Consider the following 13,394-nt stretch of genomic DNA (forward strand, 5'->3'; position numbering starts at 1 on the left):
CAAAATAGCTCTCTTAACATCACATGATCGTGATAGTGATGGTTTAAAGTGACCTTTAATGGATGCTACAAGCATCCTGCCCGCTACCACCAACTTTTGACAAAGATGGGGTGACACGCTGAGTTAACCCCTGACACCTCTCCTTCGATCTCTCTTCACACTCTCTCCCTTCCCCTCATACGACCTCCCTCTCCCTCCCCCAGCCCCACCCATGAACCATTAAGGCTGTTTTCTTGTAGGAAAAAAAGATGGCCACCCGAGGTCAGATCCAAGTCCAAAATAAATTGCCTTCTTTCCTGAGGCTCAGCCATTTTAATAGTACAGATTTATTATGCTGTGCTTTTTGGAGGGTGATCATATGTATGTGGTCAGTAGCGCGTATGCAGTCTATGACCCAGCCTCCCTCTCACGTTACACCCTATTTATAACATCCCCTGCGCTGGCTCCCCTCGTTCTGCAGTTCCTAGGAACCTCCTTCTGCTCCCAGCCTAGAGCTCCAGTCCCGTGTTCCTCCTGACTTCTGAGAGGCTCAGCTGCAACTTGTCCTGGGCTAACTGTTTATCCTGTACAGCCTGGCAACTGGCCGCATGCTCTGGATTACCACAGGACACCCATTTCAAAACACATTTTACTTGCTGCTCTGACTATTTTTTTGTAACTGAAGAGAAAAGTTTTGGGATAGTCAAGGGAGAAAGGGAAGCATCTTGGATATGCGCTTGTGATCTTTCTGTTTTTGGTTGATTTAGTAACATTGCCTCTTACGCTTGCCCTTCTCGCCTTTCCTGGAGGGCCGTGTGTGTGTTTGCACACAATGGATCACACACTGTTCGGCTGCCTGCGGAGCCCCCACGCCCCGGCGCAGGCCCTACATCCCGCCTTCACCCAGTCTCCCCTGGCGCTTCACGGACGCTCGGACCACGTCTCCTACCCTGACCTGGCCTCTTCGTCGTCCTCCTCCTCTACCTCCTCACCCTCGCCCTGTATCATCTCCAGCTACCCGGGTGACGACAGCCTGTTTCCTGGGCAGCACCACCACCACCCTCACCGCGGCCACCTGCCCTCCCAGCAGCATCACCACCCACCTCAGCACCATACATCTTGGCATATCCCGCAGATGCCGTCACCTGGCAGCAGTACTCGCCACAGTCTTTGCCACCCACACTCCCACTCATCCCACGACAATGGGCCCACGCCTTCAGACCTGGGCCACCCCGGTGGGCCCAGTATGTGCGCCAGCACCCCCAGTCTAGGCAGTGGCAGCACCCCTACAGGGGCCTCTTGTGTGCCTGCAGACTTTGGCAGACAGACTTTGTCACCTGCTGAGGCCGAGAAGAGAAACGGCAAGAGGAAAAGTGACAGTTCAGGTAAGAGAAGCTGGGATTTTCTGAAGCGAGAAGTGAAGCAGTTCTAAAGGCAGAGATTTCATTCGTGTGTTTTTTAAAGCTGACACATTGCACAACCCGAGACTTCATGTAAAATACATTGGAGGCATTTCTAAAATCTCTTTGTTCATTATTTTACTTGGATAAACATTTTAACATAAATATCAGCGTTTAAGAAATTCCACACAGAGCTCAAGAATAACAGAAACATCTGTACACATCACTCTAAATCATTCAACAGCACGACTGTTGGGAATTCTGCAGCTCTGATACAAAAACAAAAAAACGTCTGGAAAGCAGTTTGTAGGTGCCGGCTGACACGCAGCAAGGCAGGAGGCGACAGGCGGACTGAAGCGTGGAGCAAAGGCCACATCATAAGTGTGCGGGCACATCTGACTACTGGCATGTTTTGTTTAAAAATCACATCTGGTTTGTTGCGACACTTTTTAGAGAGCTGAGAATAAAGAGGGCAGTAAAGAATTAATGTCATGGATTGTAAAAGACTACACCGGTGCCTCATGGCACACTAAACAACCGGGCGGACGCAAATTGTTTTCATTTACTAAAAACTGCAGTTAAAAGAAATCGCAGGTTTACTGAAGTAAAATGAAAGTGAAAATATTTGAGTGTCATGTTTAACAAAGGCCAAGTTTAGATAGGGAACTTCCTACTGTTACAAAATGAATGTAGCTAATCATATTAATATTTGATCTTTTTTCATTGATTTTAAATTATCTTATTATCACAACAACAACAAAAACACCACTTAATTCCTATAAAATTTAAAAGACCATTACAAGTTTCCTTTATTTTTATCTACAGGCAGTTGTATGTTCAGTACAGTAAAGGTCCCGAGGGCAGTGAGCTTTAACAACACCTTTTTGTTAAATTTTACATTTGTGATTCTCCCAAAAATCACCCTTGAACTATGCATGTATAATCATTTTATTGTTCTTAAATCGGGCCTCATTCATACAAATGTATTTAAAAATTCAAAACCACAGATAATTATAAAAAGCACACTTCTCACAAATCATTAATAAATAAACACCTTTTTAATACAATTTTTAAATTGATGCTAAACCAGCTGATGACCTGCAAAACCTTTGCAACCTGCAGGCACCACAATAATCAATCACACAATGACAAATGGCCGGGGTCGGGTCGCAAGAAATCTCACTAGCAAAGTGATATCAGTGAGAGTTTCTCACAGAAAGTCTGCTTGCCAGTTTGTTTCCATTTGAGGATTGCAGCCTGTCATTGCTAATCCTGCACCCTTTGGATAAGGTCTCTGTACTCACAGTGCATCATCCGCAGTTGACCGGTGATATTCCCACATCTCCACAGGATACTTGGAGAGTGTGTTTTTTCTCCCTCTGACTGGTTGGGTGTTGCTGTAGCTGACAACAAGTTTATATACCAAAAGTTGGGGAAATATAACAGGATTAACTTCAGACTGACTTTAAATAATAATACAAAACAAAACACCACTGGCACTAATTTAGTTTTCAATCCAAATTCTGCGGTGATTATTAGAAACTCCATAAGTGAACTGAAATATTTGCCATTTTACAACATAAAAAGACAAAGATTTCAATGTTTTATTTTCCTTTGCACTAAATGTCCAGTTGTCCACATGCAAAATGTTGAAATAGTACATTTAACCCATTAATTCATTACTCTACCTCCTACTCCCTTTCCTCTTTTGTCAAATCACTGGAAAACTAAGCCCTTGCCTCCAGATCCCACTTCCTCTGCAACAATAGTCACTGCATACTCATTACATGTGCAGTGCATTCTCCCAATGCTAACACCAATCATGCTGATTATTGGGGCTAACTAGGCTGCTGACTCATTCAGCTGTCTAAATATCAGAGCGCTGCCTGTTGCATGAGATAGAGCTCTGATTAGGTTTCACCATCTGGACGAGAAACTTGAGCGAAACCTGAATTTAGATACAGAAATAATAACAAAACCCGAGAGCTCACTTCCATGCTAGAGTTTACCCCCTTTTTTGCTCAAATATGAAGCTTCTCGGCTTTCTGTCTTTAATACCCAACTGTGAATGTTTCCTTAAGGAAGGACGGAGGGTCAGCTAATGAGATGAGTCCGTGTGTCTGGTTTCTGGGGAACCTGCAGCAGACTTTCAGCTGCAGTGACGGCAGAGGGCCTTTGCTGAGTTTCTCAGTCACATTTGCACAGTACTGTCAAGGGAGTGGTCGTCCTTTAAAAGTTACTAGATTTTCTGTGGGGAACAATAAAAGGTGCTTCAAGTCTTATTTTGTTGAGGCAGAGTTGTAAAACAGACGAGTGAAGTGCCGAAGGCGTTTTGCTGGCATTCAAAATTTCTTTTAAAGCAGTTTAAGAAAAACATTGCGGCATCGTTGATGTGTTTGAATCCTTTTTTGTGCATAAAAATAAAATTTAAAAAAATAAATACATTTTTCAGTAAAGGGAAAACAACCAGTGCTTATGTTCCCAGCATAAGAAAAATAACCCGATCATTATTTTATCCATCCAATCTTACATTATTTTTTAAAAGCGTCACTCCTGTAATGCGCTAAGTTCATTTGGGAACCCTCAACGATGTGCCCTGTCTGGGTGCATGTATTTTTCTCATATTATTCCTGCTTTTTTGTGGAGAGATGAAAGTTACAGGGAGAACCTAATTGCTGTGGTGTAGTGGCTGGGTCATAAAAGCTCGCCGCTTGTTTCAGCTCCAGGCCTATTGGTCTGGAGCAGCTGGCTCTGTTATACTTTTATTTCTCTTTACACAATGTCTGTGTTTACCAGAGAGAGTGGATGAACACATCTGAAAGGCCTGCTTCAATAAGACACACACTGTAGCAAAAGGACTGAAATTACAGAGAGGGAAAGGCAAGGTCAAGGGGGAGCTGGACACAAGTTGCGGGTCAAGCAATGATCGGTTTCATTTCATAAAACCCGTGAGGGAATTCTTGCAGTCTTATATATGTTTTGTTTGTCCTTGGCTCTAAAACTGTGTGACTACCATACAAATATAACTTTTGTAGGGCAGTTTCAGTTTACCTCTCATCTTCTCTTCAGACTCAAGGGAGTTATTTTGCTTGAGAAAATATACACTTAATTAGAAGGAAGATTCTCTTTATGACAGGAAAACAGAACCAGCAGGGGTCCCCGATGGGACAAATCTGAGTTAAAGTTGAAGTTTCCTCTCTTATGTGGCTTCACACTTTGCACCGTTTGTGAGTCTGGCTCTGAGCTGCACGCCTATTTACAGTTTGGCTTGACGTAGACCTGCTGGATTAACACACACGACAGAACAGGACCGCAGATGAATTAGCATGCAATCGCTGCTGCCTTCAACTGCAATGTGCAACTGAAGCGTGTCCAACAGAGAAACCACAAAGACTGCTCACAATAGGAAAATTTTGGAGGGCAAATGAGCCGTATGTGTTTTCTTCGGAAAGTTTGTGGAAATACCAAAACAAAAAGTATTTTTCTGGCATGATGAATTAAAGTGGAGATGTCACAAGCTAGGAATTTATATTTTTTTAAGGAAGTGCATAATTTGTTCCAAGTTCCCACTTTGCCCATATTTGTATTACTGATATATGCATTTTTGAAGACGTTCATTTGCAGCTTCCTGGATTTTACATATCTAACATCTGATCTTATGACTGCAGTATATTTGCTTTCTGAAAACTGCAAACTTAATGGCAATCAAAAGACACACAGTTGAAAAATAATAGGATCAAAATAAATGCAAATAGCAGCACTTCAGACACTTTTTCCTTTCCTGATATAAAATTTAAAGCTGGAGCAGCAGACTTCTTCAAGCCAAATTACATCCATGTTGACAGTAAAAGAGCCAGCCTATTGTAATAGCACAGCTGCCGTCGCGCAGACACACGTGTTGCCGCCCACGAGTCCTTCCAGCCACTTAAAGTATTCATAAACAATGTCTGAACAATAAAGTGTGACTGACAGCTCTCACTGTTTCTCTTACTTTGCCCCTTTTCTCCCCCTGCTGATTTGCACCTGCCACGTAACATTTGCCTTATTTTTATTTTTGCTGCATATAAATCTGCTCTGAGTGCAACACAAACCTGTGTGGTGTTTGGTTTCAGAGTCCCAGGATGGGAATTACAAGTCAGACGTGAGCAGCAAGCCCAGGAAGGAGAGGACGGCATTCACCAAGGAGCAAATCCGAGAGCTGGAGGCAGAGTTCGCCCACCACAACTACCTAACCAGACTAAGGCGCTACGAGATTGCTGTCAACCTCGACCTCACTGAAAGACAAGTATGTTCCTACCCACCACTGTTTGTTTTCCCCTGGGTTTAGACATTATTGAAACCCCCCCCACCCCCCATTAGCACATTAATGCCATGTTGTGAAAACAAAGGCGGCCTCGGGACGACGAGGAGGCTTTTCAGCTTGCTACTGTGTTTTTGTAACTTCAGTGTGAGGGCTATTGTACTCCAGATGTGGCTGTATGAAGGGACTATCATATTCCAGATGTTCCTGACTATTCTTTCAGGCCATCCACAGTCAAGACAGGGAGACGGGTTTAAGGAAGTGCTGTCTAGCAAGTCACTTCCTCTCTCCCACTGCCCCTGCAAATACAAATTGGTCTCTGAGCGTGGGCCGATTGCTGTAAAATGCAGGCACATGAAATAAATAACAGGAGACAAATGGTTGAGGGAAGGAAAAAGTGTAGTGTCTGTTGTTCTGTGACACCCGTTTGGAAGCTTTAACTCACACTTAGTTGACCCCATGCCAGCAATATTTTGCGTTGTGATAAGGTGTAGTTTGAATGTAAAAAACAGACGTTTTATGAGATGCTCTTAGAAGCAAATCACCACATTAGACCCACAAATTTTTATATTGTGTGTGTGTGTGTGTATCACACCGCATAATATTGCGGGCATGGGGTCAAGTTAGTGCGAGTTAAAGCTTCCAAACGGGTGTCACAGAACAACAGACACGACACTTTTTTCTTCCCTCAACCATTTGTCTCCTGTTATTTATTTCATGTGCCTGCATTTTACATCAATCGGCCCACGCTCAGAGACCAATTTGATAGCATGCATTTATAGCGTGCATGTTGGTTAAATTCCAGAGCTTAGTGGAACACATTAATGATTTTAGTTCCACTTACTCTTACTGCTTTCACATATAAATATGTCAGCTACAAGAAAGTAAAAAAAGTTGCACTAAAATGTATAATAGATTAAGAGGTGATTTGTTAGGGAGGAAAAGAAAAGATTAATCTTAAATTGATTTAAGATTAAATCAAGAAAAAGTCTTGATTTACGACCCTGTCCCCCCATTTAGAATGTAAATAAATACATAATTAAATGCAAATAATTTAAAAGATATATTTAAATGCTAAGATTACAAAAGCCAATAAATAGGTGTGTCAATCTATTTGAGAATCATACATTTTTAACATATAATTTCATTTTAATTTGATGCCAAAAACACAGTAAGAAACTGGAACTGGGACATGTTTCCCCTTGTTGCATCATCCCTTCATTTAACAACAATTGGTTTGGGAAAAGTGTTTGGGAAAAGGTTTTCAGCCTCTTGCTTGTCATAGGATTTCAGCAGTTGAGCCTCAAATTTTTTTTGTTTGCTTTGTAAGCCACCGAATGTTTTAAGTGGGCGACAGGTCAACACTGCAAATAGGCCAGTGTAGCACCAAGGGTCTATTACTGTGCACTGTAAATGTCCTCATTTAAAATTATGTTTTAATAAATTTAACCTAGTTTTTACTGGGCTGTGTGCATTACTTGCATAATAGAACACGTTGTTAAAAAGTTTCTACTTGACTTTTCTGAGAATGGAATATTTCCACGAGTGCAAAGGATCATGGGACTGTTAATGTTTAATTTAGTACTGTAGTGTTGTGATCTTTTTTTCAGTCATGTGTTTAGACTTTGATTCTTGTGGATATCTGATGTGGTTTCCAGGGTTTGTGCTTCAAAGGACAGTGTAAAGGTTTAGCTATTAATAGGATGAGACGGTCAGTGATGCTGTTTAACTGTGCGATTTTGTAACTGTGTGGTGTGGGGCAGAAAAAAACACACTGATATCTTTGTTTCTTAACATGTTATGCAAATAATGTGTAAAAGTACTTTTTTAAAATAAAAGACTTTACAAGTTTTATGAATATGCAAAACTACAGTTGTAAAAAAGTACATTTAACAAAACTGAATAGAGATTTGTTTGGTATATACTCACCAACCACTTTAATAAGCAGAGATTGTGGTCCATACTGACATGAGAGCATTACACAGTTGCTGCAGATTTTTCTGCTCCACATGCATGATGGGAATCTCCCATTCCTTCACATCCAAAAAAGTGCTCTCTTGAACTGAGTTCTGGTGACTATGGAGGCCATTTGAGTACAGTGAACTCACTGATATGTTCAAGAAACCAGTTTGAGATGATCTGTGACATGGCATGTTAGGGGCACGAAGATGGGTACGCTGGGGTCATAAAGGGATGGCCGTGGTCAGCAGCAATACTCGGGCATGTTGTGGTGTTTAGTCGATGCTCACTTGGTATGACGGAACTCCAAGTGTGCCAAGAAAGTTTTCCCTCACACCATTACAACACTACCGCCAGCATGAACTGTTGATGCAAGGGAGGATGAGCCAATCTTTTATGTTGTTTACGACAAATTCTGACCCAACCATCCAAATGTTGCAGCAGAAATTGAGACTCATCAGAACAGCCAATGTTTTTCCAATCCTGTTCTCCAATTTTGTTTCCCGTTCTTTGGTGACTTGTAGTGCATTCAGAGAGGCTCTTCTTCTTGTTCTTCTATCAGCACAAAACTATCTGGCCATTCTCTTCTGACCTCTGGCATCAACAAAGCAATTTTTGCCAAGAGAACTGCTGCTCTTTGGATAGCTCCTCTTTTTCTGACCATTCTCTGTAAACCCTAGAGATGGTAGTGTGGGAAAATTCCAGCAGATCAGAAGTTTCTGAAATACTCAGACCAACCCATCTGGCAACAATAACCATGCCACATTCTGAGTCACTTAAATCACCTTTCTTTGCCATTCTGATGGTTGGATTTAACTTCAACAGAGCTGCTTGACCACGCCCACAAGTCTAAATATATTGAGTTGTTGCAATGTGATTGGCTGATGAACATTTGCGTTAACAAGCAGTTGAGCTGGTGTACCTAACAAAGTAGACAGCTACAGTGTATATTGAGTTTATATGAAAACGTAGTGAAATCTTTGAATCCCACTAAATGTGGTGACTGTAGACTTTCAGAGTAATGTGCTTCTCAGGCTGAAAGCAAATGTATATTGTAACATGAATGTGAAATGTACCATGCTCTGCTTTTCCATCACATTTCAAAGTCGCAAAAACTCAAGAAAAGGTCCAACTTTTTTTCAGCCTTCTCCAAGACTATCGCAATTAATCTTTACGTGGCTTTACAGAGCAGGAAATGTGTGTGAAATTTTGTCAGCTTATGCAGCATATGTTGTGTGTGACCTCAGTTTGGTCTGGGAAGTAGAGATAGTGAGGTAAATATTGGCAAAGCAATCAGTTCTTGATTTATGTTGTGTGTGCTGTTTGGGGAAATCTGATGGATGTTTTATGTCTTGCAAAAATAAAAATATTTTCAAAGATGGCAGCTGTAAAGCTCCAACGCCAATGCTTGACTGGGTTTAACAGAGAGTTTATTATAGATTGAGAGTAGATAAGAGAGTAGATTGTAGCTACACACCTAATTGCAGTCATTAAATGTTGTAAACAAAAATGTGATATAAACCTAATCAAACTTTGAAGGTTTTAATCAATATCATTTTTATCCAGATTTGACTTGAAAATTTAAATTGCATGAACCAGTGCGTCTTGTCTTCTTTTGTACGTGTATTACATTAGTGCACCAGAGTGTTTCCAGAGAGGCCATTTCCAGAAAACCAAGTGCCTTATAAGTTCTCCCTATATGCTTGTTTCACACCTGTAGATTGACCTACCCAAACCTGAGTTCAGGGTCTTTGGTATTTTGTATAAACTGAGTGTCACTTTCAGTGTAATGTTAAGCAGTTCAGGTACACTGCAGGTGAGTCTGAATAGTAATTTTTTCTGATGTCTTGAGAATATTACTAAATAAATGCTGCTCAGCTTCAGTCCTTGTCCCTCTCCTGCTTTTAGCAAAGACCCCAAAGCCTGTGAAGAATCTCAGGTGGTGCTCAGTCCATTGTACACCCTTAACATTTAAGACAAACGTTTGTGCTGTCAACTAACTTCCTGACCATGTGACTGCTCACCCCCCTGGGAATGACACTCCCCAAAAATAAACCGCTTCCACCCTGCATGACAGGGACAAGCTCGGCTTCCCATCTCATCCTCCCCCTCCCTTCGAGCGCGTGTGTTGACACTAACGGAGCCACTGCTTCTATTTGACGTGTAAACCGTTTTAAGCAACAGCTTAATCATCAGTCTGAGAGACGTAAATACGGTCGGGGCTGTTGAGTCAGGGAAAAACAGGTAGACACCAAGTGCCAGATGTAACCGAACATCCATACATAATTGTTGGTGCAGAAATAGCTGCCAAACTTTAACAGAACGTTGCTGTCGAGAGCATTAAGGCTTCCTAATTACTTTTTGGTGATTTATGTTGAGTTGTGCAACAACATTGATATTTTCTGTCTCTCTGCAGGTGAAGGTGTGGTTCCAGAACAGGAGGATGAAGTGGAAAAGAGTGAAGGGTGGCCAGCAGGGGGCAGCAGCTCGAGAGAAAGAACTGGTGAACGTGAAAAAGGGGACGCTGCTGCCTTCAGAGTTCTCTGGCATTGCGGCGCTCCACCATTCGACGGACTCCTTAGCCAATGAAGACAGTCATGACAGCGACCAGAGCTCTGAGCATGCCCACTTATGATGCACACACATGCAACCCTGTGCCCCCGGAGCCTCCGCCTCAGGACCGTCCTTAGAAGGACTGCTGTTTGCTGATTCGCCATCGTCATATAACGATGCTAAAAAACATGTACAAATGTACAGAGGAATGATGTATAGTAGAGACGGAGTTGTCATGCAGGCAAAATGTAAATTTGATGAACTGAGCACATAAAAGGAGACGGTGCCATTGGTTTAGAAAGTCCTCAATAAATGCCAAAACAGAGAAAAATATTATGAATCTGGAAATGTGAGATCATTGGTTATAGAATTCTTCTGGACAGTACAAACAAATTTGGAAATCATATTCATTTAAACATTCCATGTTTGCCTTGAGAAAAGCAGGCTGTGGCTTTGATTTGCACTGTTAAACATACAGTCTGCTCCTCAATCGGTTTCTACTGTAAAAACTGTAAATTAGAATGTAATGGAGTTATTGGTCAAATCAAGTGCCAGGAAATGAAATTTGCCTAGCTAATATAAATGATTTGTAAATAAATATCAGTATTGTTTTACCTTAACAACGATTCTATACCCAGACTATTCAGCTCGTGCAGTAATAAACACTGATGGTTCTTAAGCTGACACTTTTCTGCCTGGAGATGATGTTTTGCAAACAAATCTGAAACCCCCTTTTCAGGGTCTGTTGCAAATTGAATAAAAATTTAACCAGTGGTAAATGGAATTTCTTATGTACAACTTTTCCCCCCCATTTATGCAGCCATCCACACTTATGAATCCAAGGTGATGAATGTATGTTCCACAAAGTGAAGCCGAAACCAATTAAAAATTGCAGAGTGTGTAGAAAGCCGGTGATGTGGGAGCAAACTAAAATCACCTTTGCCTGGGGGCAGGGTAGGGGCTCCAGCCCGCAAAGGATCGGATTCTGTTACAACATCCAGTTGAAAATAATTTCATGTCTTGATCTCATCTTTCAGCGCGTTGTGATTGTGCATGCTAATTTGTTTAAGAGGCACCACTGCATTTTTTTTCGCTCCCCCAAACCCACAGCATGAGCGTGATTTCTTTTTCCGTTTTCCCTGCCACTTTATTACCATGCATTATTCTTTAGAAAGTATTTACAAATATGAAACACTCACCGTTTCCACAATGTCTTAAATTTTAAGCTGGGAACAGTATCGTCCTCGATGTAACAGACCATATATGTAACTGATAAACAAGTCACAGATATGTTCTTGCCACAACCAGCTTTCCCCTGACCTCTGGAGCTTGGCTGCTGTAATTAAAACAAAAGCAAGTAAGTAAAATTTTCTTTAAGCCTCTAAAGTTTACGTATAAACTCTTGAATAAATATAAAAATTGCCCAACTTCAATCTGCCTGTATATGGCTTTATGTATGCACATAACATCATGCCAAAACCTCTATAAATCAGATCTCGATTTATAGAGGTTTTTGCATGATGTTATGTGCATACAGCTCAAGAGTTGTCTGCCATAGCAGATGTGACACAACCACAGCTACAGAGGGAAAATGTGCATTCCCTGACTGGTTGTCATGTGGTTCCTGGTGGTTGTTTGCTGTCACTAGGCAAAACTGGTTGCCAACAAATTATTGGGGTTGCCCATAGTTTGCATGGAAGATGCAGGCATGTCTGCAAACACTTTCTAACTACTAGCAAAATGGCAGTAAAGCTTGAAAAAGTGCAAAACAAACTATAAATGGAGACTATTTGACGTCAAAGTAAAAGTTGTACCTTAGAGCTGTGGTCAACGTGTTTCAAAAGCCACAGCTTTTACTTTGAAGGCAAATGGTCTTTGTTTCTGCTTTGTATCACACTTTTCACAGTTTCACTACTGCCTTGTAAGTATTTGGTGAGTGTGTTCCATGCAACTTGGAACCAAAGAAATCACAAGGTGGTCTTCTTTAACATGGCAAAGAATGTATATTCTTTGTAACCGTATGTCACAAATGGTCCACAAATTAATGTCATGTGGTTAATGATCATGTGACCACAAAAAAAAAAAACTTAAAATAAGGACTATACACAATTACACTTATTCGTATGCTAAGTATGACAGCATAACATATGCTAATAGCCCGGTGAACAGAAAATGTTAAATATTTTATCCAGCAGTGAGTCTTATTATCAGCTAAGGATAGCTCTGGTTGGCTATCAAGCTTAGTTAGCAAGGCACTCATTAATTGTACATCATGATATAGGATGCAATGCACATATTTGCATGGTCAAAAACAAGTGTAAAACAATAAGTAAGGCTAAATCCTTAGAATTTATTTTAGTTGAATGGAACAAAACCCTTCAAGAATCAAATCCTGTTACTTGGTAGCCATCTTGGGCATTTTCTTAGGTAGCATTAAAAAAGTAACTTTAATTTCAAAACTGCATATATAAAACTTCAAATCTGCTTAAACAAAATAAGATTATAAAAACTTTTTTTCTCCTGCATTTAAGGATCAAAAGGCCTAAAAAGTCAATGACAATCAATGACTTTAGATGATTACAAGCGAAATAACTGCTAGCAACGCTAAGCGGGCGGTGACCGAGTTAATGTTTTATAAACTTTGAGGTAAGGAGTTGAAGTGACTATCAGTGACAGGACATGATACTATTGATTGACTGATAGTAGATACATTATAGGGTTATCAGTTAGCAACCAACAATCTGAGAGAAAGTGGTGCACAAAAAGCAAATTGCCCTAAAGCGGCCCCAATCTTATCAGTGCATTTAAACCTAAACTACATTCAAGGTGTGGTGCTTATAAAAAAATTAATATTCCCTTGTTACCTGATACTGAACAAATAGATGAGTTTAAGTTGTCTTTCTTTAACTTTCAAATAAGCTACATGATTAAAAACAAACAAATAAACAAACAAAAACATCTCATTAAAGGGTCAAATCCCAGAGGTTGTTACCTCCTTATGTAGCCTTATGTAGCCAACCCTCCCCCATCCATTTTTAAATCAGTTACAGTGACCAGATGTCCCACTTCATGTGGGACTGCACACCATCTTTATGACCGCTGCCCCACAAACGTGAACAAGTGTGAGTCATGGCACATTCCCACTGGAACCCAACAATGATCAACAGACAGAGCAGCAGCTTAACAGTTATTGCAACACACAC

At 40.9% G+C, this 13,394-nt stretch overlaps 1 protein-coding gene across 1 annotated transcript; it reads left to right on the forward strand.

Moving 5' to 3' along the window:
• Positions 1–233: 233 nt before the first annotated feature.
• On the forward strand, positions 234–10,959 carry meox2a (mesenchyme homeobox 2a). The gene is made up of 3 exons (XM_080897155.1): positions 234–1,364; positions 5,492–5,664; positions 10,055–10,959. The coding sequence occupies exons 1-3, from the start codon at positions 812–814 to the stop codon at positions 10,271–10,273; spliced, it is 945 nt and encodes a 314-aa protein (XP_080753281.1). The 5' UTR covers positions 234–811; the 3' UTR covers positions 10,274–10,959.
• Positions 10,960–13,394: the final 2,435 nt, after the last annotated feature.

This window comes from Rhamphochromis sp. 'chilingali' (assembly GCF_963969265.1).
Source record: "Rhamphochromis sp. 'chilingali' genome assembly, chromosome: 11".
Lineage (NCBI taxonomy): Eukaryota > Metazoa > Chordata > Actinopteri > Cichliformes > Cichlidae > Rhamphochromis > Rhamphochromis sp. 'chilingali'.